The 25,131-nt window shown below is 42.0% G+C and overlaps 2 protein-coding genes across 14 annotated transcripts in view; one reads left to right on the top strand and one right to left on the bottom strand.

Annotated features, from left to right (window-relative positions):
- PDSS1 (decaprenyl diphosphate synthase subunit 1) overlaps positions 1-10,105 on the bottom strand; it is a 44,235-nt gene extending 34,130 nt beyond the window's left edge. For 6 of the 7 annotated variants that reach the window (XR_008956548.1, XR_008956549.1, XR_003313591.2 and 3 more), the window contains exons 1-4: positions 9,919-10,105; positions 3,870-3,934; positions 3,334-3,454; positions 383-513 (exon numbers count right to left, since the gene is read on the bottom strand). Coding sequence is in view for 3 of the 7 variants with exons in the window: in XM_057304723.1 (XP_057160706.1) it covers positions 383-513; positions 3,334-3,454; positions 3,870-3,934; positions 9,919-10,047 (446 nt within the window). In the remaining 4 variants the exon portion in view is untranslated. Of the gene's footprint in view, positions 1-382; positions 514-3,333; positions 3,455-3,869; positions 3,935-9,918 lie in introns of those variants that run through there. The other variant, XM_026490290.4, reaches the window with a different exon arrangement.
- Positions 10,106-10,149: 44 nt separating this feature from the next.
- The window catches only part of SELENOO (selenoprotein O), a 45,260-nt gene continuing 30,278 nt past the window's right edge, over positions 10,150-25,131 (top strand). For 3 of the 7 annotated variants that reach the window (XR_003313590.3, XM_026490276.4, XM_057304716.1), the window contains exons 1-10: positions 10,172-10,719; positions 14,336-14,454; positions 15,091-15,219; positions 17,848-17,912; positions 18,000-18,056; positions 18,146-18,244; positions 18,434-18,501; positions 20,323-20,410; positions 22,616-22,685; positions 23,670-23,742. Coding sequence is in view for 6 of the 7 variants with exons in the window: in XM_026490276.4 (XP_026346061.1) it covers positions 10,473-10,719; positions 14,336-14,454; positions 15,091-15,219; positions 17,848-17,912; positions 18,000-18,056; positions 18,146-18,244; positions 18,434-18,501; positions 20,323-20,410; positions 22,616-22,685; positions 23,670-23,742 (1,015 nt within the window). In the remaining variant the exon portion in view is untranslated. Of the gene's footprint in view, positions 12,100-14,335; positions 14,455-15,090; positions 15,220-17,847; positions 17,913-17,999; positions 18,057-18,145; positions 18,245-18,433; positions 18,502-20,322; positions 20,411-22,615; positions 22,686-23,669; positions 23,743-25,131 lie in introns of all 7 variants that reach the window. The other 4 variants (XM_057304715.1, XM_057304718.1, XM_057304717.1 and 1 more) reach the window with 3 other exon arrangements.

Genomic DNA, 25,131 nt, shown 5'->3' with positions numbered 1-25,131 from the left:
GAGAGGGAACACAAGCAGGGGCAGTGGGAGAGGAAGAAGCAGGCTCCCAGCGGAGGAGCCTGATGTGGGGCTTGATCCCAGAACGCTGGGATCCCGCCCTGAACCGAAGGCAGACGCTTAATGACTGCACCACCCAGGCGCCCCTAAAATTCTTTTCAAAATGGTTACTTGCAGCTGAAGTTGTTCTTCTATGACATGAAAAAGCGTGGAAAGGGAAGATGCCCAGACCAGGTGACTCTGGGGACTCAAAGCCAGAAACTACTCACCACAAAGTGAATTCTAAGATAAACACTACCTCTTCATCTGGGAACTAAATGGCAAGCTTGGGAAGGAAGATTTGCCAAATATCAGAACGACAGAGGCGTGAAAGTAAATAACTCACCGGGAATTATTATGATGAATATTACACGCCCGGGCCATTAGCACCACAATAATTGGTCGAAAGGCTTTTCCTTTTCCATCAAAGTAGTATTCAGACATTTCCTTAAGTTCGGCTGTAGATATGAGTAGTTCCTGAAATAAAGTTTCTCTGTGTCAATATGGCATCATGACAGCACAAAGGGCAACAGGATTTCTTTTACAAAACTTTGACTTGATTTCAGTGTACTCGCTTGAACTCAATATACTCATTTCACTTGAGAAATTCAACACTCAATTGGAAAAGGTTCCAGCGTTGTAAGGCCGCAAACCTGGCCGGCTGCCCTGCAGCTGGGCCACAGGCAATGCCGGGCCCGCCTTAGTGGCCAAAGGCCTGGCACGAGCAGGGCTGCCTGCCCCCGAAGACTCCAAAGGACTCCAGGGAGGAGGAGAAAGCACTAGGCAGCACAGGGACCACAAAGGAACAGGGGCTGGTAAGGAGAGGACAAAGATGGGGAGCGTGGGAGCCAATGAAGCAGCAGTTAAGGGGGGGTGTCTGGGGTATGGAGGCAAAGCTGTGTATCAGGGACAGGAAGAGAAGATGGCGGCCGGGAAGAAGCAGGGATCAGTTAAGCCTGGCTCAGCCAGACGTGTCAAAATTTCACAGAGGAAGTGAAGACATGGTTTGCCTGACTGTGAGGAACTTACAACTGAGTTGGGGAGATAAATTTTTTAAGAATATAAAATGTTCATAGTGGTAACTTGAGCAATGACATAATTAAACTAAATGCAATAAATTTTTTTTAAGATTATTTATTTATTTATTTATTTGAGAGAGAAAGAGTGAGAGAGATAGCACAAGCAGAGGGAGAGGGACTAGCATTCTCCCCGCCGAGCAGGGAGCCTGACTTGGGACTCGATCCCAGGACTCAGGGATCATGACCTGAGCTGAAGGCAGATGCTTAACCGACTGAGCCACCCAGGTATCCCTAAATGCCATAAATTAAATTAAATGCAGTAAAAGTTCAGAGAAGGGAGAAATTGGTATGGGCTAGAAAACCAAATATTTAATGAAGGATAGAAGCTTTGACCTGGAATTAAAGAATAAGTAGGACTGATTCATGAAGAGGAGGGAGAGCCTTCTAGGTGATGGACTTGTGTTTGTTGTATCTGCCTTTCAAGGACTTGCTAGAATGAATCACAGCTTATGTCTCAAAGCAATGGGAGCTAAGAACAGCCCCAGGAGCCTTGGCCAGGCTCAGGTGAACATGGTACAGCGGGCCAGTCTTTAACTCACCAAAATACTGACTTCAGTGACAAGCACAGCAATAAATACAGAGGTTACAAAGAAAAATAAGACAGTCCCTGCCTTCAAGGAGCTCGGTCTGGATGGGGAGAACACAGTAACTGCAGTACGCAGTGTGACGGGTGCTGGCTCTGAGGTAAGAGCGGCTCCTCCAGGAGCACAAAGGGGGCACTGCCGGCTCAGGAGTAGGCAGGAGAGCAACATGACAGGGCCACAGAGAGGGGCATGGCCTGACCTAGACTGGGGGATGAAGGCAAGAGACAGGCGAGGAAGATGTGGAAGGAGGAGAGGAACAATTTCAGGATCCTGCCCGGGTTCCTGGGTGGTACCTTCAATGAGTAGGAAAACCAAGAAGAACCGATTATGAGGGGAAAGTAGTTTCAGATATGTTATGTTGAGACAGTCACGGACACTCCATGGAACTGCCCAGCGACAGTTAGATGCATGGTTTTAAGAGAGAAAATTCAATCTGGAACAGACCTATTATTTGGGAGTCATAAGTATGGAAGTGGGTAAACTGAGGACACAGAGAGAAGAGGGAACAGACAGAACCCAAAGGAATGCCAAAATCAAAGGGGGTGGGGAGAGGACAGAGAGGAGTCCAGGAAGCAGACTGAAGGATGGTCTAAGACTTAGGAGAACGAGAAAGGTGCAGAAACCAAGGGAAGTGTTCCACGCAGTGGGGAGCGGTTAACAGTGTCCAGTGTTCAACAATGTCAAGGAAGAGAAAACCGGAAGTGTCTGATGGATTCAGCGGAAAAAGCTATGGAAGCGAAGGGCTGGCAAAGCCAGGTTCAGAGAGACGCTGGGAAGGAAGACACAGTGTGATGGTGGAGGAAACATGAAGGGACGAAAGAAAGAGGCAGAGAATACTGGAAGGGAAGGGGGAACGCGGGGTCAAGGGACGGTCCTTGAAAGGATGAAGGTGAACAAACTGGAGCGCTGACAATGGATGTGAGAGGCATGAGGAGGGAAACCTTGCAGATAAAGGTGAGCAAACAGGCAACTGTGGGAGTCGTTCCTAAGGCACCGGGGAGGCAAAGGGCCCGGGACGGCGCTGGTGGTGAAGAGACTCCTGGAAAGGAGGGAACATTTACTTCACCGAGGAGGGAGGACAGGAGGCCCGGGTGCAGACGGGCACAGGCAGGGTGACAAAGCAGGCGCCCAGGGAGCGACTCCTCAAGGCCTCGCCAAGATCACTCAGATGGGAAGTGGTGCTGTGTGAGAAGAGGAGAGGGGAGTGGGGGTCTGAGGAAGAAAGTGGAGAACCGTGAAAGGGGACGGAAGCTGACAAGGGGCACGTGAACACTTCTGGGCAGCATTTGAGAAGCCACCAAAAGTTCTGGGGGAAAATGTGGTTAATGGAGAAAGCCCCGTTTGGGGCGGCCTGGCACGGTCTTCAGCACTTGACTATGCCCGGGGCGGGGGAAGGGATAGGAGAGGGTAAGGAGGTGCTGCCTGTCCATGTTTTCAGTTCCCCAACTCCGCAATAACCTCGCTCTGGGTGGTGATGGGCACTGCGTCCCTACACCGCCACCCACCTCCTTGGTGCTCTGTAAACACGGGACACTGGACACTCGTGAATCAAGGTTTCAAGTGAAAACCCGCACTGTCTGTTCACAACTCTCAGAAACCGACATTACTTCCTAGCACGTTCAAAATGATCTTACCTTCCTAATGTCCTCATACAGACCGTTCAAGTCTCTCCAACCGAGTTTGAAAGGATCGGTGTATTTCTCCCCACTCCGTGTCTTGCTACAGCAGCACGCTGCTGACGTCGTGTGATGGAACCTGGGACAAGCAAAGATGCAATGGTAAGTGTGTTTCATTAAGTGAGATAATTTCGTTTTTAAGTAAGAATTATATACACATCTGCTTGCTGGAAATTGAGCACGAATCCAAAATGGCCATTATAATCTAGAAAAACGCACAGAATTCTGTTCTTGCTCAACAATACAGCAATAGTTTATTTTTATACCCAGGACCTTGAGAACCCACAAAATCAAAGACTAAACTAGTTTATTGTGTTCTGAGTTTAAATTTTATTACACTCTCATTTTTGGAAAAGGCAGAGATCATGCAGAGCGAATACTGTGGCACTTGGTTAATCAAAATATTCAATTTGTTGGACTAGCCCACCACAACAGAAATTTACTGGCAATATGGCTAATAATTTTAGCAGTTGTAACACAGATCATAAACTTACCGTGACATACTATACCTATTTGGAAAAGCAGATGTTAAACTCTTCACAAGATTAAAATAGGACATCTATAAAATAAAAGTATTAAGAAACTTGTAAGAATATTCATGAAAAATATGTTTATAATACCTACTAAAAACATTCATAATCCACAGAATTCATAAAATAATTATTCACATGTAGTAAGAGTTCATAAAAAATTCATAATATATATCTTTATCTTTTAGTTGTCCCTTTGTAGGTAGACTGCAAACTTCAAAAGATGATAATAAAAAAATTTCATTATTACAAAAGCAATATTTGTCATTACAGAAAATATAAGGAAAAAAACCACATCTATAATCTATCCCTTTCTCCAAACGCTAGTTTCCATATTCCTATCTAGCTTTCCAGACCCGAAAAGGTAGTTTTAAAACAATTTCCTTCCATTTAACTAAGATTGGTCAGAGAATAGTAAAGATTAGAGTTATTTACACTCTTTTACATTCTTAAACTAGTTGACAACAAAGAGTACTGAAGCTCCCCCAAGCATCAGACCAGAGAGTGCAAAGGAAAAAGACTTCAATGTTGAAGAATGAATTTACATTTATACATGAACACTACCTATTTTAAGTTATCGTTCCCAAACATACTTGGAAATGCTACTTCTTGATCAGTAACATTCAACAAGAAGCAAGCTCAGGGGCACGTTTTGAGAATAGCAGAGATCAAGAACAGATTCTGAGGTGGTGGAGACATACGTTAGTTCCAGTGATTACTGAGCACCACTACGGGCCAGGAAATGGGACAGGCACTACAGCCCAAAGATGCAGACTGCCAATCTTACAGAATGCAGGGACACAGTCATTTCAAAAATTACTAATTTATGGGGGTGCCTGGCTGGCTCAGTCAGTGGAGCATGAGACTCTTGATCTTGGGGCGGGGGGGAGGTCATGAGTTCGAGCCTGACGTTGGGCGTAGAGGTTACTTAAAAAAATTTTTACTGATTCACTAATTTAATGTGGTAAGGGCTTTGTATGTGAAGAAAGTATTTTGACAAAAAGGATGAATTTAGCACAAGAAAAATAGAATGAATCCACTCTATCTGCAATAAAGTCTTACAATGTGCTTTTACAGTATTTGACCCTCACAAACTACCTGTTTTTATACAGCTGGGGAACTTGAAATTCAGAAAAGTCAATTCTGAAAAACTGAGATACAGATAAATTGACAATATATCAAAAGAAAAAAGTTGGTGGCTCAGTCGGTTGAGCCTCCAACTCTTGTTTATAGCTCAGGGCATGATCTCAGGATCGTGGGATAAAGCCCTGGACTGGGCTCCATGCTCAGTCTGCTTGGGATTCTTTCTCTCCCTCTATCCCTCCCCTTGCTCAGGCACGCACAGGCACTCTAAGTAAATAAATAAATCTTTAAAAAATAAAACAAAAGAGCATCTACAAAACCATACATATTACGTGATCCCACTAAAAATTTATATATTCACGCATGCACAAATAAAATACAAAGAGAATAGGATTTAAAAGCATAATAAATTAGGGTATTAAAATGGTTATTTTTGAATAAATAGGATTGTGGGAGTTTTTCGTTTTATTCCTTTTTTGGTTTCTATTTTCTGATTTTTCTCTAGTGAACACATATTGCTTTAGACATATTAAAACGACAGTAAAGGTTGACTTTGCCAGGCAGGCAGTGGCCACGGAAGACTGGCTGAGTTCTAGTCTTTCCACCATAGCGTTATATATTCATTAAACCAGTAAGAACATTAATAATGTCCCAAGAAAGCCAGGCGATAATCCTCTCTTTTGATTTTCCCATTATATGACATTTAACCCACTTCTCTCAGCTTCTTTCATTAGTTCAAATGAATTCAGTAATTCACTGTAATACTTAGTTTGAGACCTAACCTCTAACTTGGGGTGAAGAGTTAAAATTACACAGCTAGGGTAGTTCTACCCAGCAACTGAACTACTATGCATTTATCCAAAGGATACAAACATAGTGATCTGAATCAGGGGCACCTGCACCACAATGTTAACAGCAGCAAGTCCACAATAGCCAAACTATGGAAAGAGCCCAGATGTCCACTGACAGATGAATGGGTAAAGATGTGCCCGGAGGTCATCGAAAGATGAATGGATACTTAAATAGAACACACACACACACACACACACACACACACACACGGGAGTATTACTCAGCCATCAAAAAGAATGAAATCTTGCCATTTGCATCAATGTGGATGAACTAGAATGTATTATGTTAAGTGAAATAAGTCAGTCAGAGCAAGACAAATACCATGTGATTTCACTCATATGTGGATTTAAGAAACAAAACAGATGAACACAGGGGAAGGAAAAGAAAAATAAAATAAAAACAGAGAGGGAGGCAAACCATAAGTGACCCTTAAATATAGGAAACAAACTGAGGGTTACTGGAGGGGAGGCAGGTGGGGGGATAGGGTAACTGGGTGAAGGGCACTTGACATAATGAGCACTGGGTGTTATATGCAACCGATGAACCATTAAATTCTACCCCTGAAACTAAAAATACACTATATGTGAACTAAATTGAATTTAAATTAAAAAATTATACTATTGATACAGAGTGCTTTTAACGACTACGGAGTGTAACAGTGGTTAAAAGCATGGTCTTTGGAGGATGGATCTTGGTTCCAACCCAACATCTCCTGGCCGTGTTACCTTGTGACATCTTTCTGGTAATACCTACTCCTGGAGGGCGGCTGCGATGTGTAAAGCTCTTGGCTGAGCGCCGAGCATGCTGTATACATTTAACACAGTATCTACAGATCTACCGTAGCTCCAGTATTTACTATCTACTCCATCATTTTCTGCTTGAAGAGGGAGCAGTGTTCTCCAAAGTAAGGCTCGAGGCACTCAGAGCAGCAGTGAGGTCTGACGCGGAGGCTGGGACGCCAGAGCCGCACCAATTGGGAAGCTGCTACTGGCAGTCGTGACAATCGTTTTCCTATCTCAGTACTGTTCCCTTCCTTCCCGTCACATACTCTCGCCTGAAAGCCAACCTTGCCTTCCATGAATTTACTTAAAAAAAAAAAAAAAAAAACCATGCTGAGGAAGAATCAAAAACATACCGACAAGTGATTTGGCAGTAACAGATGCACCCTGGTTTTTGTCCTATTACAAGATTTGTTAATGCTACCAACGGTGAGGCTGGGAGAATGTACCTATATCAGGAAGCAGAGCTGCATCTGAGCGTAGATGTGGCTTTTATTATTGTTGCTCTTTGTCCCCAAGGACTCTCAGGCCCTAAGAGGCTTGAACTAACCAAAGACACATGCCTGAGGCATACACCAGAAGGCTTATCTTGTATAGTGAAAACAGCAATGACACACGAATCAGCAATACATGGCATTGGCATCATCAGTGTAGTCCCACCCTGTGGTCATGAAGGCAGACACGGAAAACACTGAGTGTATTCTCTCCAGGAAAGCACTCTTTCTGTGGTTGAGAAAGTTGCTCAGTGAGGACGTCATCCAAAAAAAAAAAAAAAAAAAAAAAAAAGAGCGTCAGGACTACGTCAAAATAAAAAGCTTCCGCACAGCAAACAATCAACAAAAGACAACCTACTGAGTAGGAGAAGATCTTAACAAATCATATATAAGGGGTTAGTATCCAAAATATATAAAGAACTCATACAACACCAAAAAACCCCAGAGAATCCAATTAGAAATGGGCAGAAAACACGAACAGACATTTCTCCAAAGACATACAGATGGCCAATAGACACATGAAAAGATGCTCAATCTCATTAATCATTATGGAAATGCAAATCAAAACCACAACGAGATATCACCTCACATCTGTCAGAATGGCTAAAATCAAAACCACAAGAAACAAAATCAAAACCACAAGGAACGACAAGTGTTGAGGATGTGGAGAAAAAGGAATACTCGTGGACTGCTGGTGGGAATGCAAACTGATGTAGCCACTGTGGAAAATAGTATGGAGTTTCCTCAAAAAACTAATCAGAATTACCATATGATCCAGTAATTCCACCACTGGGTATTTACCCAGAATACGAAAACACTAATTTGAAAAGATATACATACCCTGATGCTTACTGCAGCATTATTTACAATAGCCAAAATACGGAAGTAACTCAAGTGTCCACTGACAGATGAATGGATAAATGTATACATACAATGGAATATTACTCATCCATTCAAAGAATGAAATCTTGCCATTTGTGACATGGATGGAGCTAGAGAGTATAACGCTAACAAATAAGTCAGTCAGAGAAAGACAGATACCAAATGGTTTCACTCACATGTGGAATTTGAGAAACAAATGAACATAGAAAAAAGAGACAAACCAAAAAGCAGGTAATTAACTATAGAGAACAAACTGATGGTTACCAGAGGGGAGGTCCACCGGGGATGGGTGAAACAGGTGAAGGAAATCAAGAGTACTTATGGTGATGAGCAGAGTCATGTACAGAATTGTCAAATCACTATATTGCACACCTGAAACTAATATAATACTGTGCATCAATTACACTGGAATTTATTTACTTTAAAAGATTTTATTTATTTATTAGAGAGAGAGGGTGTGCATGAGTGTGCACAAGCAGGGGGATCCACAGAGGGAGAAGCAGGCTCCCCGCTGAGCAGGGAGCCTCACTCAGGGCTGCATCCCAGGACCCTGGGATCATGATCCAAGGAAGACGCTTAACCGTCTGAGCCACCCAGGCACGCCTATACTGGAATTTAAATAAATAAATAAAAAGGAGTGTCAAAGAAGTATCCAGTGCAATCAGATGGCGGGTGCAAACATCTCTCCAAATAATGCCTTCAACTGTGATGCTACAAATATTTGAAGTCTGGTTAGGACAGTGCTGAAATGGATCCCGGCAAAGCCCTGAGACTCTCTTTGCCCATATTCTGTTTTTACTAGCTGTCTGCTGGCCCTGCTGCTGCTGCTGTTCTCTCTCCAAGTGCCTGTTCTGGATAAGTTGTGATATGTATCCACCTTGGTACAAAGTAGACATTTATAAATGCTACATATTTCATATAGGCAACTGGTGTTTGACAAATACATGGGAATACGAAGTGTCCCAAAGCCAACTGAAATAGAAGAGTCCTCAATTCAATGAGCTTTAAAAAAACCAGCCCTGTGGATGAAAGGAGAACACATCATAATTACTATATGCCTGGAGAAGTCTCTAAAAAGGACAGTGAGTCTACAGATTGTACTCAATTATTCTAAACAGTACGGGTCTACCCTATGGCACGTTGAGAGTCAATCACTACAAAGTGCAGGAAAGACTCGTGGAGCCACAGAACATGTCACTTCACAGAGGCTAACCTGGACGGAAAGGGAGAAAATGAGGTCGGGCCCAAGAGCAGCAGAGGAGAGTCAAGCAGTCATGGTTAGTGCTGAGATTCTGACTCTACTCAAGAAGTCACGTTAAATCAAAGTTTAAGGTCTCTCCACTTGTGCCATCCTCAGGCCTTTTCTCCTTCCAGTGCCCTTCCACCCCGTCCAGGTAGGGTCTTCCCGGGAAAGCAACTACCATACGACAGAAATCCGGTGCCCCCGGGGCATGAGCCTTACACTTTCCACAAACCGCCCATTCCCAACCCAACTGGATCTCTGAGCCCTCAGGGCACCTTTTTCTCTAAAATCCTAATTAAGACCTGTCCTCCTGAAGCCCTGGCTGAAATCCGAAAGGAAACAGCTGCACTCGGGTCTCCAGGGTTCACGGGCTCCATACCCCAGGAGACAACCTGACTACCTTCCCCCGAGGCCTGGCTCCTCACCGCTCCCTCCCCAAGCCCCGAGGCTCCTGGGTCCCCAGGACCGCGCTCTGCGGTCTCCCGCGGGGCGCCACCGCTCCACGTCCCCCGGCGGGGCTCGGGTCCCGGCGCCCAGCCAGCCCGGGGTCCCCCCGCAGCGCAGCTCCGCGGCTCCCGGCCCCGACGCACGTGCCGCCAGCTCCCATTCATTCCGCCGCGCCGCTGTCATTGGCGCCGTGACCTCTGCGCCCGGCCGCCGCGCGCGCCTCTGGGCCTCACCTGAGCGCCGGCGTCTGCAGCCGAGGGCGGCCCGGGCGGCCCCGCGCGGCCGGGGGAGCCGGGCCGGGGGCTCCGGGCCGCCGGCCTCCAGGAGCAGCAGCGTCGCCAGGGCCACCGGCACGAGGCCATGGTCCGAGTCCGAAAGCCGCGGCGGAGCGCTGGCTCCGCCTGTGGCCCGGCGGTCCGCCTCCCGGGACCCGGAGCCGGAAACTTGGCACAGGAAGAGCTTCCGCCGCTCCCGGGCCGCGGCTTCTCGCTCCTCCCCCGGCTGGCGCCGCCCGCGCGCTACTGGGACGGCGGCGCGGAACCTTGGGTGATCCCCACGCGCCTGCCCCGAGCTCGCGGGAGCGGCCCGTTGCCCCCCTGCCTGCTCCGGTACCTTCTGTCTGGGCGAACCGTCGCTCCCGAGCCCCTGCCCGCCGCCCCGGGGAGCCAGGAGCTCCAGCGGTCACAGCAAAAATGGACCTTTGGGAGACCGGCTGTTAGCAAGAGCTGCCACGGGGCGCCAGACTTCCAGTCGCCAGCTCTTCTGTTCTGAGTATTTAGGCAGAGCTATGACTCCAAGAATCGGGTTCCCGTTCTGCTGCCTAATGCGGGGGCTCCCGTGTCCGCCGCTGTTTCTCTTGGGCGTGACCTGCCACGCCGTTGTCCGCTGCTCGTTGCCACCTGGCCTCCAAGGAAGTGCCCGCCTTTTGCATCTTTCCACTAACGTGTCGAGCCACGAGCTGGGCTACTGTGAGGCAGAAGCTAAATTAGCCTCGTCTCTCGACTTTTGGACTCTGTCCTCTGAAAACCTTATAGGTATATCGTGGCATAGTTTGGCAGTCTTGCTCATGTCTGGGTAGGAATCCCACTCGTGGGTGTACTTAGGTGTTTAGTATTTGGTAATGTTGAACATATTTGCCAGCCTAGGGGATGCTGGAATGTGTACAGGATTAGTACCTGATGTGGGTTAGAAAGACCTCTCCTTGGTTCTATAGCCCGATCTACTCTTCTCATGGTAATGAGAAAGCGTACTTACAACAAAAATCCGTGGTGTAATTAATAATTCATCATGCACACAAGGAAACAGAGCCAGGGAGAAAAAGGGTAGGTGTTAGGGATACAAAATGAAAGAAACTTCATCTGTCCTCAAAAAATTCACCGTTACGAGGAAATAGACCAGCAAGTAGTCAACTATAATTCTCTAAAATTTTCCTCTGTTCTTCTGAACCATGCTTTTTGCATTTAAAAAGTGAAAGTACCCCTAGTAGAGCTGAGCACATTATTTATTTTTTTTAAAGATTTTATTTATTTGACAGACAGCCAGCGAGAGAGGGTACACAAGCAGGGGAAGTGGGAGAGGAAGAAGCAGGCTCATAGCAGAGGAGCCTGATGTGGGGCTCGATCTCATAACGCCGGGATCACGCCCTGAGCTGAAGGCAGACGCTTAACTGCTGTGCCACCCAGGCGCCCCGAGCACATTATTTTTATGTTTATCTTCAAAGTGTCTTTTACTGAATAAAACCATAACACAAAGTTTATGAAAATAAGCCAATTTTATGATTTTTTTACAGTCTTGAAGAATATGATGTAAAAAAAAAAAAATGCCCTGAGCCTTACAAATAAAGGTTGTTAGTACACATCTGTGGCTTGCTACAGGTTTGTATATTAAGAAATACTCCCTCCACAGGTAAACTTCTCCATGGTAAAGTGTAGCAATAAACACTTGTATTTACAATAATCCTACAACTTAGATAGTATGTGCCGTTTTTCACAGATAGGGGAATGGATATGAGGATTTACATGTCTTGCCAAGCTCACAGTTGGCAGATACAACACTGTCTACCAGGCCATTTTCATTGAGAGATCATTTTCCCTGATTAAAACAAAACACCTAGCTCTTAAAAAGATGTAGCATGGCAAGGCTAAGTAGGGAAAGCATATGAAATTTGTGAATGTTTCCAACATGACTATAGCTAAACTTTGGATGAGCTATAACCTACCAATAGGACATGCAGAATACAAAGTAGTTCTTTTAACCCAAGGAGGCCAAGCCTGTGTCTAGGAAGTTAAAACCATTGAGCTGTGCAAGTAACAGCCAAAGAAAAGACTCCTCTTCGGCACAGGCTAGGAGCAACATGGGTCTTTTCGACTGTACTTATATGAATGGAACGACCAGTATTGACTGATAAACATGGAGTAAGTGTGTAATTGAAAGTATTTTCAAAGTTGTTATTTCGATGTTGGAGAATTGATTATACTTTAATAAGACATTTTCTTTCCATAGTGATGATACTGTTCAAAACATGATCTATGGTGGGACCAGGTTTTATAGCCAAGGAGAGATTATATACATAATACCATATATATATATATATATATATCATAGTACTGCCTGAAAACATCTCATCCTGATGTTATTAGCTAAATGATCAACGAATTATCAAGGTAACTGTGGTAAGAACATTTTTTGAGAGAAGAGGTTCAGACATCATTGCATTGAAAGATTAACGGTTTTTGTGGATTTCATATTCTTAGGCAAAACTGAACGCTAAAGAATTTAATTTTGGAATTACTGATTTCTCTGAGATGTTAAGATAAAGACAATATATATTTGGAATTTTGTCTTGGGTTGGGTTTGTGGTCTATGACTGATTCTTTGGTTACAGTGTAACGAGGGTGAGGGCTGGGGACCTCTGAAGCAGTTGACTCTTTTGTTCCATAGCCAATGATTAAATGTATTGGCTGGTCAACTGCCTTGCCAAAATGTGAATCAGTCAGTCCAAAACCGTGAGTATTAATGAACAGTATATACTGTCTGTGCTCTGGTAAAATGTTAGGGCATCATAATAAATGCATAAACTGTAATTTGGTCTGTTTCTACATTATGGCTCCCCTAAAAAGACAAGAAAATACACTGTTGGATCTTCTACTTTTAATCATATTGACAGGTTTCTGTGGTGAATGCTGAAATCAGCTCTTTTTGGCTGACAACCCATTTGTTTCCCATGATATGCCTTTTATACCATGTATTTAGGGGAAAATATGAAGGTTAAATCTGGTCCACATTTGCCTGTTTTTATACTCATCTGGGAAAGATAGAAGATTACTTTTATTTCTGTTATAACTTACATTTGGTTCACCTAGGCTTGGGTGGGATAAATAGAAGTTAATCTGAACAGTTGGATAAATTGTCTTGATGTCACCTTTCTCTACTGATTCAAAATATCATTTTCATTATATAGAGAATTCTTAACATTACTTTGGCTGTTTCTGTTCTTTTTATTGAGTCCCTTTGTTCTTTGCATCTATTTTTGGGATAACTATTTTTAATGGTTGTGTTCTTATAATTTATGATAAGAAAATTCTCATTTCTAAAGAATTAGTTTTTATATTTCAAGATTTATACTTTAAGATGATCAGTTGTTTTTTTTAAGATTTTATTTATTTGAGAGAGAGAGAGAGAGAGAGCAGGCAAGCAGGAGGAGCAGTAGAGGGAGAGGGAGAAGCAGGCTCCCCACTGAGTAGGGAGCCAGACCCCAGGACCCTGGGATCATGCTCTGAGCCCAAGGCAGACGCTTAACCGACTGAGCCACCCAAGCCCCCCTAAAATGATCTGTTTCTTAAAAAAATCCTACTAGGTTGTTGGTTGGGTTTCCCTATGTTTATTAAATAATTTGGTTACACTAACGTCTTCACAATATATTCTCTATCCAGAAACAAGTTTTTGTGTCCCCTTGTTTTGTGATTTTAGTAACACACCTACCCTCTTCTGTTTGTTTGTTTGTTTGTTTGTTTTAATTGGTTTGGATTAGGAAAACAGATTAAGATTTTTAAGATTGTACTTAAAATACGTTCTGAGTATCTAAAGCATGTTCAAAACTCTTTTTTTGTACAGCTTTAAAATAAGGTCCATGTGCTTTAGCACATGTTTTGTACATTTAGTAAAACATCGGTTGCCTGGTATTAGAGTTTTTTTTTACGTGTATCTGTTTCCTTCAGTAATTATGATTTTCTGAAGGGCAGAAAGAATGTGATTAACTGCCTGATATTTTTTGGTTGGAGTCCACCGAATTGGCTAGTACTGTAATTCTAAAACTGTAATGTAGCTCGCCTCCACTTCATTTATACATTCTTATTTATAATCATATTGTGCATCCGTTGGTCTCCCACGAGTGCAAATCCTCGAAGACAGGGTATGTGTCTTGTTTTAAACTTTTCCCATCTCCCATCTTCTTGGGTGGTTCCATTTACTGTATTATATGAATATTGGATAGATATGGTTGAAAATGACAAAATAGGCTTTAAATAACTAAGTAGGAAGAAAACAGTGGTATAAATTGATTTTCTAGGAATGTTAATGCTGTCTGTGGGACAAATGAGAACATTAAGAAGAGTTGTTGTTGTTGTTGTTGTTGTTGTTGTTTTAATTCAGCCGTGTTGCCAGTTGATCCTGTTCAAGAAAATTATGTTCGTAAAGTGAAAAACTGTATTTTTTCAATTGCCTTCCCTACTCCCTTCAAATCAAGAGTACGTCTTGCAGCAGTTTCAAAGGTTAGGCTTTATTTTTTCACAACAAAAATACTTAATTCATTGTAACTTTTGTCTAAAAAAGATATTCATACCTTTTATAGTTGAATTGTTAGCCTATTGATAAATGATTATCTTTGTGTTTAGAGTTCAGACACTTGGAGAATGTCATTCTTAGAAATCACTTTTTGATACAAATTCCTGGACCCTAGTACTCCGTTTCATCTTAAAGTTATCTTACAAAGAAAATATACTTTTTTTGAAAAAAGGGGACAAATGAGTTCAATTCTTAGAAATGGGCTCTAATAACAAATTATAAATTGCTCTTTCATGATACGATTGGATTTGGGATAGAAGTAGGACATTTACTTTCTCCTAGTTCCTTTAAAGAATGTGTGCTAAGAAAAAATGGTATTTTACTATGCATCACAAGAATTACATAAAAATTTTAAAACTATCTAATAGAACTGATTTTTCCAAAAAGCATAAATAAGCATATAGAGTATGATACATCCCTCATGAGAAAATATTAATGTACTTTTGGAAGAGGTTCATTTTTCTAATTTTCTTCCATCATATCTCTTTTCTCAAAAATTATTAAAGGATTGCTTAAGTCTGTAAGGTCTTCTTGGTTTGTTTTTTTGTTTTTTCCTGCTTCAGGAAGTTCTAGAAGATATTTTGGACCTTGACTTATCTGTCTCAGAAACAGATGATTTTATCCAGCTTGTGAGTGGTGAAAAGATAGTATCTGGGTCCATTCCATTGGCTCACAGATATGGTGGGTACCAGGTATGAGCAGCATCAGCATGACTTCCCTAATATAAATATAATTTACATCTCATTAATGAAGGTTTTTTTTTTTTTACATTAATTCCTCTAATATTAGTGTGTGGAGACTTCGACAAGATGTTTCTAGAAAAATGTGTCATGATAAGATATTTTAATTGGCTGATGTGATTTCTTGCTGTGAGAAAGCTAATGCCCAACTTTCTTTGATGGAATCGAGAAAACTGGGGTAGCACTAATACAAAATTTCTGTGATTTATTGCTAGAGAGCTCATTCAGGGACATTTCAGACAAGAAATGTAGGCAAAGTCAAGTAGCACAAAAAGTCAATATAAAAACCTCAGAAGGATAAAGAGATAATAGTTTTGCCAGGATAGCTGCAGAACAAAGTTTTAGAACTGCTAGAAACTGCTAGAATTTAATCAGGATTAACTGGGGGTGTTATATATGCTGAAGCAATTAAGAAAGAGCCTTCTAGAAATGAAGTTAAGATATTGAAGCAAGTTCAGGTTGTGGTATCTGACTAAGTTAAAAAAAAATAGGAGAAAGTGAAGGAACACAGGATCAATTGTTGAACTTGCTGTGACTTTCCTATGAACTAGATAAGATGAACAGTCTGGTTGTCTGGGGGCTGGTTTACTTTGGAATATATTTTAGGACAAGTAGCAAAGTATAATAGGGTTGGAGTAAGGATTAAATTAAGAAATATGAAAAGTGAAAAGTGCTTCCATGATAGCTATTATAATAATGATAATATCAGGCTCTGGTTTGTTGGGGGCATTTAATTCCTTTTAGATCTTTGTTGCTTTCCTTCTTCAATGTCCTAAGAAGCAAAAGTATCATGGAAGCTAAGCTAACATAAGCTGAGAAGCAAAGTGACATAGACCTTTAGAACTGCAAAAGACTTCAGGGGTCATCTATGACAAACTTGAACCTCCGTGTCGTGATCCGTAATGTGCAAGGGTTGACCAGGTCCATTCCAGGAACTGCGAGAAGGGATGTGGCAAAGAAATCCGCTTAATTTTACTTAACACCCCATTTTCCAAACATACTTGACTGTAGGGTATTGTTGTGATTTGTTCTTAAGTAATAATTATTAACATTTTGCCGAACTATGTTTCTCCATTTCGAAACTTCTGGACAAGATGATCCTTATGGTTTTTTCTAGCTCCCAAATATAGGGATTCCATAGTTCAAAAAGCCATTCCCCATATAGGTTAAATTTATCAGATAGCATTTTGTGCTGGTCCTCGCATGTACTGTTAGAGTACAAACGCAGACCTTAAGCCCTGCAGAGTTTTGTTAAGGTGTATTTTTTTGTAGGGTGGTTTTTTTTTTTTTTTGATAGTATAGTAAATTAGATTTTAAAAATCAATTTCATGTTTCATCTCTTGGTTCATCTCTTGAAATTATAAAGATTTATTTCTAAGGATGGGTTTGCCATTTTGAACAGTAAATCATTTCTCTTTTATTAATAGAGAACTACCTTCTTGTTTCCCCTGACTTCACTCCTAGCTCTGGATTCACCATTCTTTCTACTTTTTCATGGTGTGGGATATACCTAATGTATTGTCGACTTTAGAAATTGCCAGAGTATGCTGAGAGCACCTCTCAGATTTGTGCTCTTCGAGGTATTAGGTAGCTAAAATTAATGGTGATCTGTGTCTGGTTAAGATGAAAAAGTAAAATACTGGGTAGATTTTTCTCAAGTTCATGTTTTTCTATCAGAACTATCAACAGTTTAAATATTCCACACCTGTTTATAGAACTCCTTTTATTGCCAGGAGCTATGATGGTGAATGAGACCTTCCCCCTTTGCTCTGATTGCTAATACTCTAGGGGAGGGGATAAAGAAATCTAATAACATCACGGTCACGATAGGGGTAGGCATAGGAGTTATGGGAACTCCCAGAACCCTCCTAGTCCCAGGAAGTCAGAGACATCTTTCTGGTGGAAGTAACATGCATGTGGGAAATGGAACAGTGTCTAAGCCAGCAATTCAGTGTTGGTAATGAGAATTATTACCGTCTTCTGAGCACTTGCATATGTCGGACATAGTACAGGGCATCCGTTGGCGTTCATTCTTACAACAACCTGGCAAGGGTCATCCCATTTTACAGAAATGAAAGGTCAGTCTCAGTGGGATTAAGTAACTCAAATTCCCGTAGCTGGTAAATGGCATACCTGGGAGTCGGGCAACCGCAAACAGACAATGTTGGGAACAGCTAACTGTAAGTTCAAAAGCAATTTTCCAGTTATAAGTATTTTCTTGATTTTACATTGCATACATATACTATAGGCAAACTTTCTATGAATAAATTGTTCCGAGTTCATATTCTGGAATTAAATAGATCAATAGGTCAGTTCTAAATATTCTACACCTAACAAACTTGAGCTCAGCTGTAAGATGATGAAGTTAATTATATGTCTCAAATTTATATTTTGAAAAGGAATTTCACTTATGTTTTATTGACTGAATTTTTTTCACCTTTGTTCTAGTTGTTGATTATTATAATTCTAAAAATGTAATACCCCATTCTCAATTTTGACAAAATAACTTTGGCTATAATATTACTATGAAAGCTTTAAAAAAGGGTAATAAGCATGAATAATTTTCTTTTTCTCCTTTAGTTTGGGATATGGGCAGGTCAGCTTGGGGATGGAAGAGCCCACCTTATTGGAATTTACACAAACAGGTACCACATGTTTTCTGATATAATAGCTTTTCTGCTAAATATTAGTACGGATCTTTGAATACTAAGATTTCTTCATTGTTGTTGAAGGCAGGGTGAAAAGTGGGAGCTCCAATTAAAAGGCTCGGGAAAGACCCCATACTCCCGGTACAGTTTGATATTTTTTTAGTCATCTAAATAAAAATTGATGTTGTCTTCATTACAACTGAAAATCTTTTTTCTCTTATTTGCCCTAGAAATGGTGATGGCAGAGCTGTTCTTCGTTCCTCAGTGAGAGAATTTTTATGCAGCGAGGCCATGCACTCTCTTGGAATTCCAACCAGCAGAGCTGCAAGGTAAGTCCTTTTTCCTTGAAGCTAACTTTCAAGACTACATCATGTTATCTGCAGGCACGTGTCAGTAAACTGAGCCGATAAATCTCTGGTAGCGTGATTTCTTATCGTTTCTTATGGTTTTAGGCACTTCTTGGTAGCTTGCTAGCAGCTAATATGTAACTTTAATTGTTGGGTTCTCTTACGTTTCAGTCTGGTTGTCAGTGATGATGAAGTATGGAGAGGTCAGCTCTACAATGGAAACATTGTGAAAGAACGAGGTAATGATAATTTTTAGAATACGGACATAAAATTAGGCTAAGTTCTTAAAGAAGAACAGATCCTGGACCTCTTTGCGGTCTTCTTAAAAAATGACCCGGGATTCTTCAAGATGTAATTGCAGCATTAGAATATTACCGTAGGGGGGGCGCCTGGGTGGCACAGCGGTTAAGCGTCTGCCTTCGGCTCAGGGCGTGATCCCAGTGTTATGGGATCCAGCCCCACATCAGGCTCCTCCACTATGAGCCTGCTTCTTCCTCTCCCACTCCCCCTGCTTGTGTTCCCTCTCTCGCTGGCTGTCTCTATCTCTGTCGAATAAATAAATAAATAAAATCTTAAAAAAAAAAAAAAAGAATATTACCGTAGGGTATCCTGCCCCACATCCTTACGTCACTAGCCCTTCGGTTTCAAACAGTAGACAGCTGGGAAGTGAACAAAAATGCTTATGCACAGCCAGCAAAATGGACACGAAAGCTCATACACTTTCTTCTGAGGAGAGCCCCTCAGACCTTTCCTCAGAGCCTGATTGCTCCTACTTCATGCTCCCTTCCAATCGGTTCAGTTAACTTTTTCCTCAGCCTTTAGTAAGCCAAAAAAAAAAAAAAAAAAGATTAGGAAGGGGTGAGGAGTGTGCTGTAGGGCGGCAAAGAGAAACAGCGAGAGAAACTTGACCTTGAATCTCTGGGGCGGGAAGAGCCCTGAAAATCGATAATAAATGTATTTTATTTTATATGTATATATGTATGTATGTATGTAAGCTCTACACCAACGTGGGGCTTGCGCTCACTGCCCCGAGATCAAGAGTCACGTGCTAATAATAAACTTATTCAACGGTTTAGAAAGCAGAGCTGTTGAGGGCTGCCGATACCCTACCTGCCCTGTTGGGTCCTCCGGACATCACTGTAGGACGGGGCAGCGTCGTGCTCACTGATGTTCACGGTGATTCACGAGTGCACGAGTTATGTTCTTGATACTTAGTGCCTAGTATGTTTTGACAAGATTCTCATAAAAAACAGCCCCCCTAAAGTATTCATGCTTAACGGAGTTAAGGGTTATTTATCTTTGAAATTAGGAAGGATTTCGGTCGGGGGAGAAGAAGGAGCGCGCCCGCACGTGGGGCGGGGACTAGCACAAAGGCCCGGAGGTAGCAGTGAGTGGGACCGTCTGGAAGGGCAACGCACCGAGGCAGGAGGCTTTGCTGCCTGGGATTGACTTCACCTTGACATCCAAACACACGGAAGTACAGCATTCCTATTCAGAAAAAGAACATGAATTCTCTTTACTAATTGTATTACTAATGTCTGTAGTCAAAACAGGAGGTGGCAATAGAAGGCTGCAAACACTAACACAAAAATGCATAGATTCACTTTATTTCTTCCGTGCATGCATATAACATATGCAAACATTTATTTATTGAAGTTGATTTTCAATGAGTTACACCAAGAGAAGGCACTTGTAGGGACTATGCCATGGAAATCATCCACTGATTCCCTATCTCAAGATGAAGTACAGGGAAAAGGTCCCAACAGAGGAGACAGTGGGAATCCCATGTTGGGAGCCTAACAGTTGAACTGAGCAGCCTTTAGTGAGGTTGGGACCTTAGTATTTCTGCAAGTGTTGTGGTTTCTGACATTCTAACTGATTCAAGGCTTAAAGAAATAGAGAAAAATCCTTGATCCTTTCTGGGGTATAAATTTGTTGCTTTTCTGATAAATTTGGTTCCTGTGTTATTTTTTACTAAAATAATTTGAATTTTCAGAAAAGCATATTATGCTATATTTACATAGTTTAAAATAATTTATGCTAAAGTGTGTGTTTTTCAGGTGCAGTAGTGCTGCGTGTTGCAAAATCATGGTTCAGAATTGGATCGTTAGAAATTTTGGCTCATTATGGTGAGCTGGATTTACTAAGGTTAGAAAATGACTTTTGTTTTTAAATGATAGAAGACTTTTAAAAAATGCTTATGTGAGTGCTGTGAAGTTAAAATATTTTTGGTTTTCTTGTAAGTAAAACCAAATATTTCAATTAATAAATATTTTTTAACGCTTGCTATGTATGGGTTTCCTAGGAGGCCAAAAGAAGTGTGAGACCCCGTAGACCCTTTGCTCAAGGAATTTTTAATCTCATATGCAACCCAGTTTCTTCTGAGGGTCTCTGTGCCGTTCAGAGCCCTGGGTGGAAGTGATTCAACCCCCCCCCAAATCCGCAGCCTGCAGAGATCCAAAGATCTCCTTCCAATTTCTGGGATTCCCAGAGTGTGTCTTCTCTCTTATGTCTCTTCTTTCCTGGACTCCGGTTTTGACACACGTGAGATGCCTGCTTTGCTCTGGGTTGACCCACTTGAAACTCAGCCCCTTCACTGGAACAAAAACAATCAAACCAACAGGCAAAATGTACACAAAGCATTTAAGAACAGAGTGTATCTTACTGAAGATTTTTCTGCAGGGAGGACAGAGGATTACTTCAAAAGAGCGAAAGCAACGAATTCTCCCCCATGCATCACACGGTACAGCTTCCAGCATTTTGTGATGTCTTGGTGCCTACAGTGTCTCTACTCACAATTCCAGCTTCCGCAAGCAGACTTAGCAAGATGTGTCTTCAGACAAACATATTTCCTCCTTTAAGAGGAAATCTTCCTTTTGTTAAGATAGTAGTTTTTTTAAAGTCATAAAAAATCATACAGATTCTCTTAGACAAACTAGAATCGTTTGGGAGGTGGATCCTGTATTGCAGTGATCAGCATCATAAATCCAGGTACCTGGTCCATAAGGGTACCGGGAGAAAAGACACGAGGGAAATGAGTCAGCAGAGTAGAGAACTCATCGCACTGGTCAGAGTGGTCTCTGAGTCTCTTACTTTAGCAAATGTTCCCTGAGCTTGTGGTCATCTCGCTTGTGGAGAAGAGTTGTCTACACTCACTGGGCATTATTTCTAACTTCCCATTTGTTTTTTGGGTCACTTCTGCTTGGATTCACAGTGTCACTGAAATTGTTCCATCTGATGGTAATACTTCCATTATAGTTCACTTATCTCTCTGACATTTGATGTATATTAGTGACCGCCGCCTCCTGAAAATCTCTCCATTGGTTCACATAACCACGGACATATTCTTTTTTGTTTCCCAAATACCTGCAACAGTTCTTGACATATAAGCACTTACTCACCTGGTTAAATTATTAAATGATTAGAAAAAAATAGGGGCGCCTGGGTGGCACAGCGGTTAAGCGTCTGCCTTCAGCTTAGGGCGTGATCCCGGCGTTACGGGATCGAGCCCCACGTCAGGCTCCTCATCAGGCTCCTCCACTATGAGCCTGCTTCTTCCTCTCCCACTCCCCCTGCTTGTGCTCCCTCTCTCGCTGGCTGTCTCTATCTCTGTCAAATAAATAAATAAAATCTTAAAAAAAAAATATATATATATACACAAACTCGAACCCACTCCTTTTGTTTTGACTGACTTTTAGAAATTCCCAGGTCACATCTACAACCCCCCATTTTTTTCTGGCTTCTTTCTTATCCAGTGCATTAAACACTATAGTTAGTGGACAAGTCAGTTAAAATAGGGAATAAAAAAATATGATGCACAGACAACTTAAATACTTCAAGTTCAAACATTGGACAGTTTTTTGCCACCCCCCCCCCTTTGCGAAGCCTTATGTGACCCTGCAGACATAAATAATCGTTCCCTGCTCTGTTATCTTTGTATCTTTTATAGTGTTCTGTTATTGCATGTGTTACACTGTAATGTCAGTATTTCTTCCTGTGTTCTTCTCCCTGACGGGCTCTGTGTTCGTTGAGGTTTGGGTCCTCTGGGTCTGGGGCTTGGCCTCCTTTCCCCCAGTACTTGCACCTGGCGGGGCATATGGCAGGTGCGCACTGGACGTTTACTGAACTAATCAGCATTTGTAATATAACATGGTGGAATCTAATTTTGTCTTAGAAACACATTCCCAGTTTTGACTGGTGTTGAGGAAGTATTTCTCTATGGCTGTTTTGAGTGTAAAATCTTATTTTAATTTCTGAACATTTTAAGCTTGAATCTCATGGCTTCCTGGATGTCACAGGCAGATTGAGATGATTCGATACTGAGGGACACTGATGCTCTCTCCTTCTCTCCAGGACATTATTGGACTTCATCATACGGGAGCATTTCCCCTCAGTGAAGGTCACAGAACCAAACAGATATGTGGTAAGTTTTTAAAGAGAAAGGTCAGTACTAGGTTTTCTCTCTTGGCCCGCCAACATCAACGGTTACAACTCAGAACTTAACTAAAGGTAGGAAAGGAAACGGAGAGCACTTTGAACATTTTGTGAGAGGAGGAGAAGGTGAACCACTTCGCACACAAGGCATAGGTGAGAAAGGTGGTTTGACAGGCGTCTGGAGAGAAGGAGCAGGCGCTGCAGCGTCCTGACTCCAACGCTGTGTTTTGTGCGTGTGTTGTATAACTTGGTCCCACATGTTCTTTTCTCACACATGAGAAATACAGATATTTCTATTGTCGTAGTTCTGAAAGAAGCACAACACATAACAGGAAAATGTGATTTTCTATTCTTGTGGAGATGATTTGGTCTTCATAACCCTCTTTCATTCTCTTAGCAGCCACAGAGAAGGGAATTCCGTTATTTTTCTTGGTGACTCATTTCAAAGTTTAAGAACTCACTTTGCTTACATTTAACTCTCTTGTGCTGAATTCTATTGCTTTTCCTGCTCTTATTGGACATGGAGAAGGCCTGGTCGTTATACTGTGTCCGAGCCTTTATATATTGTATCTCGGTGACTCATTCCACATTCTTCCATTTTTTTCATACATCTGCTAATTTCCATTCCTTTAGTCATCTTTTGGCACGCTGAATTCTTTCCGTGTTCTCCTTGTGCCTTAGCAGAATATCCTAAAAGAGTATACATTCCTGGGGCGCCTGGGTGGCACAGCGGTTAAGCGTCTGCCTTCGGCTCAGGGCGTGATCCTGGCGTTATAGGATCGAGCCCCACGTCAGGCTCCTCCGCTATGAGCCTGCTTCTTCCTCTCCCACTCCCCCTGCTTGTGTTCCCTCTCTCGCTGGCTGTGTCTATCTCTGTCTAATAAATAAATAAAATCTTTAAAAAATAAATAAATAAATAAATAAAAGAGTATACATTCCTGAAAATCTGAAAAATTTCTTGATTTTATTTTAGGATTTTTTCTCTATTGTGGTATCAAAGACGGCACGACTCATGGCCTTGTGGATGTCTGTTGGTTTTGCTCATGGTAAGTCATCCATCAGGAAAATGAAACATCAGTAGTCATTTTCCTGATGGGAAAGTAGAGTTAATTTGTTGAAGCAGAAGACTTCTTTTTTGTGTACTTCAAAATATTCCTGCTGATGAGCTTCTTAACATTTAGTGTATGAGTTTGTTTTTAGCAACAGAGAAACAATTTTCGTGCATTTAAAATGGTTTTGAGTGGAACAATATACACCAGACAGAAGAAGCATCCTCCATTCAATGAGGATGTGATTACCTGTAAAACTTTCTTTTTTAAAAAAAGATTTTATTTATTTATTTATTTGTTTATTTATTTATTTTAGGGAACAAGCAGAGTGAGGGGCAGGGGGAGGGAGAGGGACAAGCAGACTCCACGCTGAGCACAGAGCCGGACTCTGAAAGCTGGACTTGATTTCACAATCCCAAGATCAAGACCAGAGTCAAAGTCAAGAGTTGGACGCTTAACCAACTGAACAACCCAGGCGCCCTGGCCTATAAACCTTTTAAACTTTGTGGCTACATGTATCATATTTAGGTCTCTTTAAAGCTGTTTTTATTTTTTATTTATTTATTTATTTGTTTATTTATTTTTAAAATATTTTATTTATTTATTTGACAGAGATAGAGACAGCCAGCGAGAGAGGGAACACAAGCAGGGGGAGTGGGAGAGGAAGAAGCAGGCTTCCCGCGGAGGAACCCGATGCGGGGCTCGATCCCAGAACGCCGGGATCATGCCCTGAGCCGAAGGCAGATGCTTAATGACTGAGCCACAGGTGTCCCTAAAGCTGTTTTTAAAATCTTATTTATAAAAGCACTGCATGCTATGGTAAAGAATTATAAGTATAGAGTGCTTGGGTGGCTCAGTTGGTTAAGCGTCTGCCTTGGGCTCAGGTCATGATCTCAGAGTCCTGACATCGAGTCCTGCGTCAGGCTCCCTGATCGGTGGGGGGTCTGCTTCTCCCTCTGCCCCTCCTCCCACCCGTGCTCACACACGCTCTGTCTCTCTCTCTTTCTCTCTCTGGCTCACTCTCTCTCTCAAATAAAAAAAATCTTAAAAAACAAATTGAAAGTAGAGAGAAGTGAGTGCGAATTCCATTCTCCAGGGTAATCATTATTAACCATTTCATATCAATTCTTTTGGACTCTTTTGGGATGATATTCATACACCTCCTGTGACAAAAGCAGGGCTGGCTTGTGTGTTTGAAGCCTTTTAGTGTGTGAAGTTGCATAAGAAGGAATATCTGCCTCAACTAAGAATAACTGAAAAACAAACCGTGTATGTCCTAATGTCTCTAGATAAATACCAAAGAGAATCCCACATTGCAAAACTTCTTGAAATCTGCTTAGTTTATCACATGCATACTCTGTGTATCTCTCTTGGGGTGGGTTGGGG

The sequence above is a fragment of the Ursus arctos genome, unplaced genomic scaffold (genome assembly GCF_023065955.2).
Source record: "Ursus arctos isolate Adak ecotype North America unplaced genomic scaffold, UrsArc2.0 scaffold_30, whole genome shotgun sequence".
NCBI classification, from domain to species: Eukaryota; Metazoa; Chordata; class Mammalia; order Carnivora; family Ursidae; genus Ursus; species Ursus arctos.
Note: the sequence above shows the minus strand (reverse complement) of the source record. Positions and strands in the feature narration are given on the sequence as shown.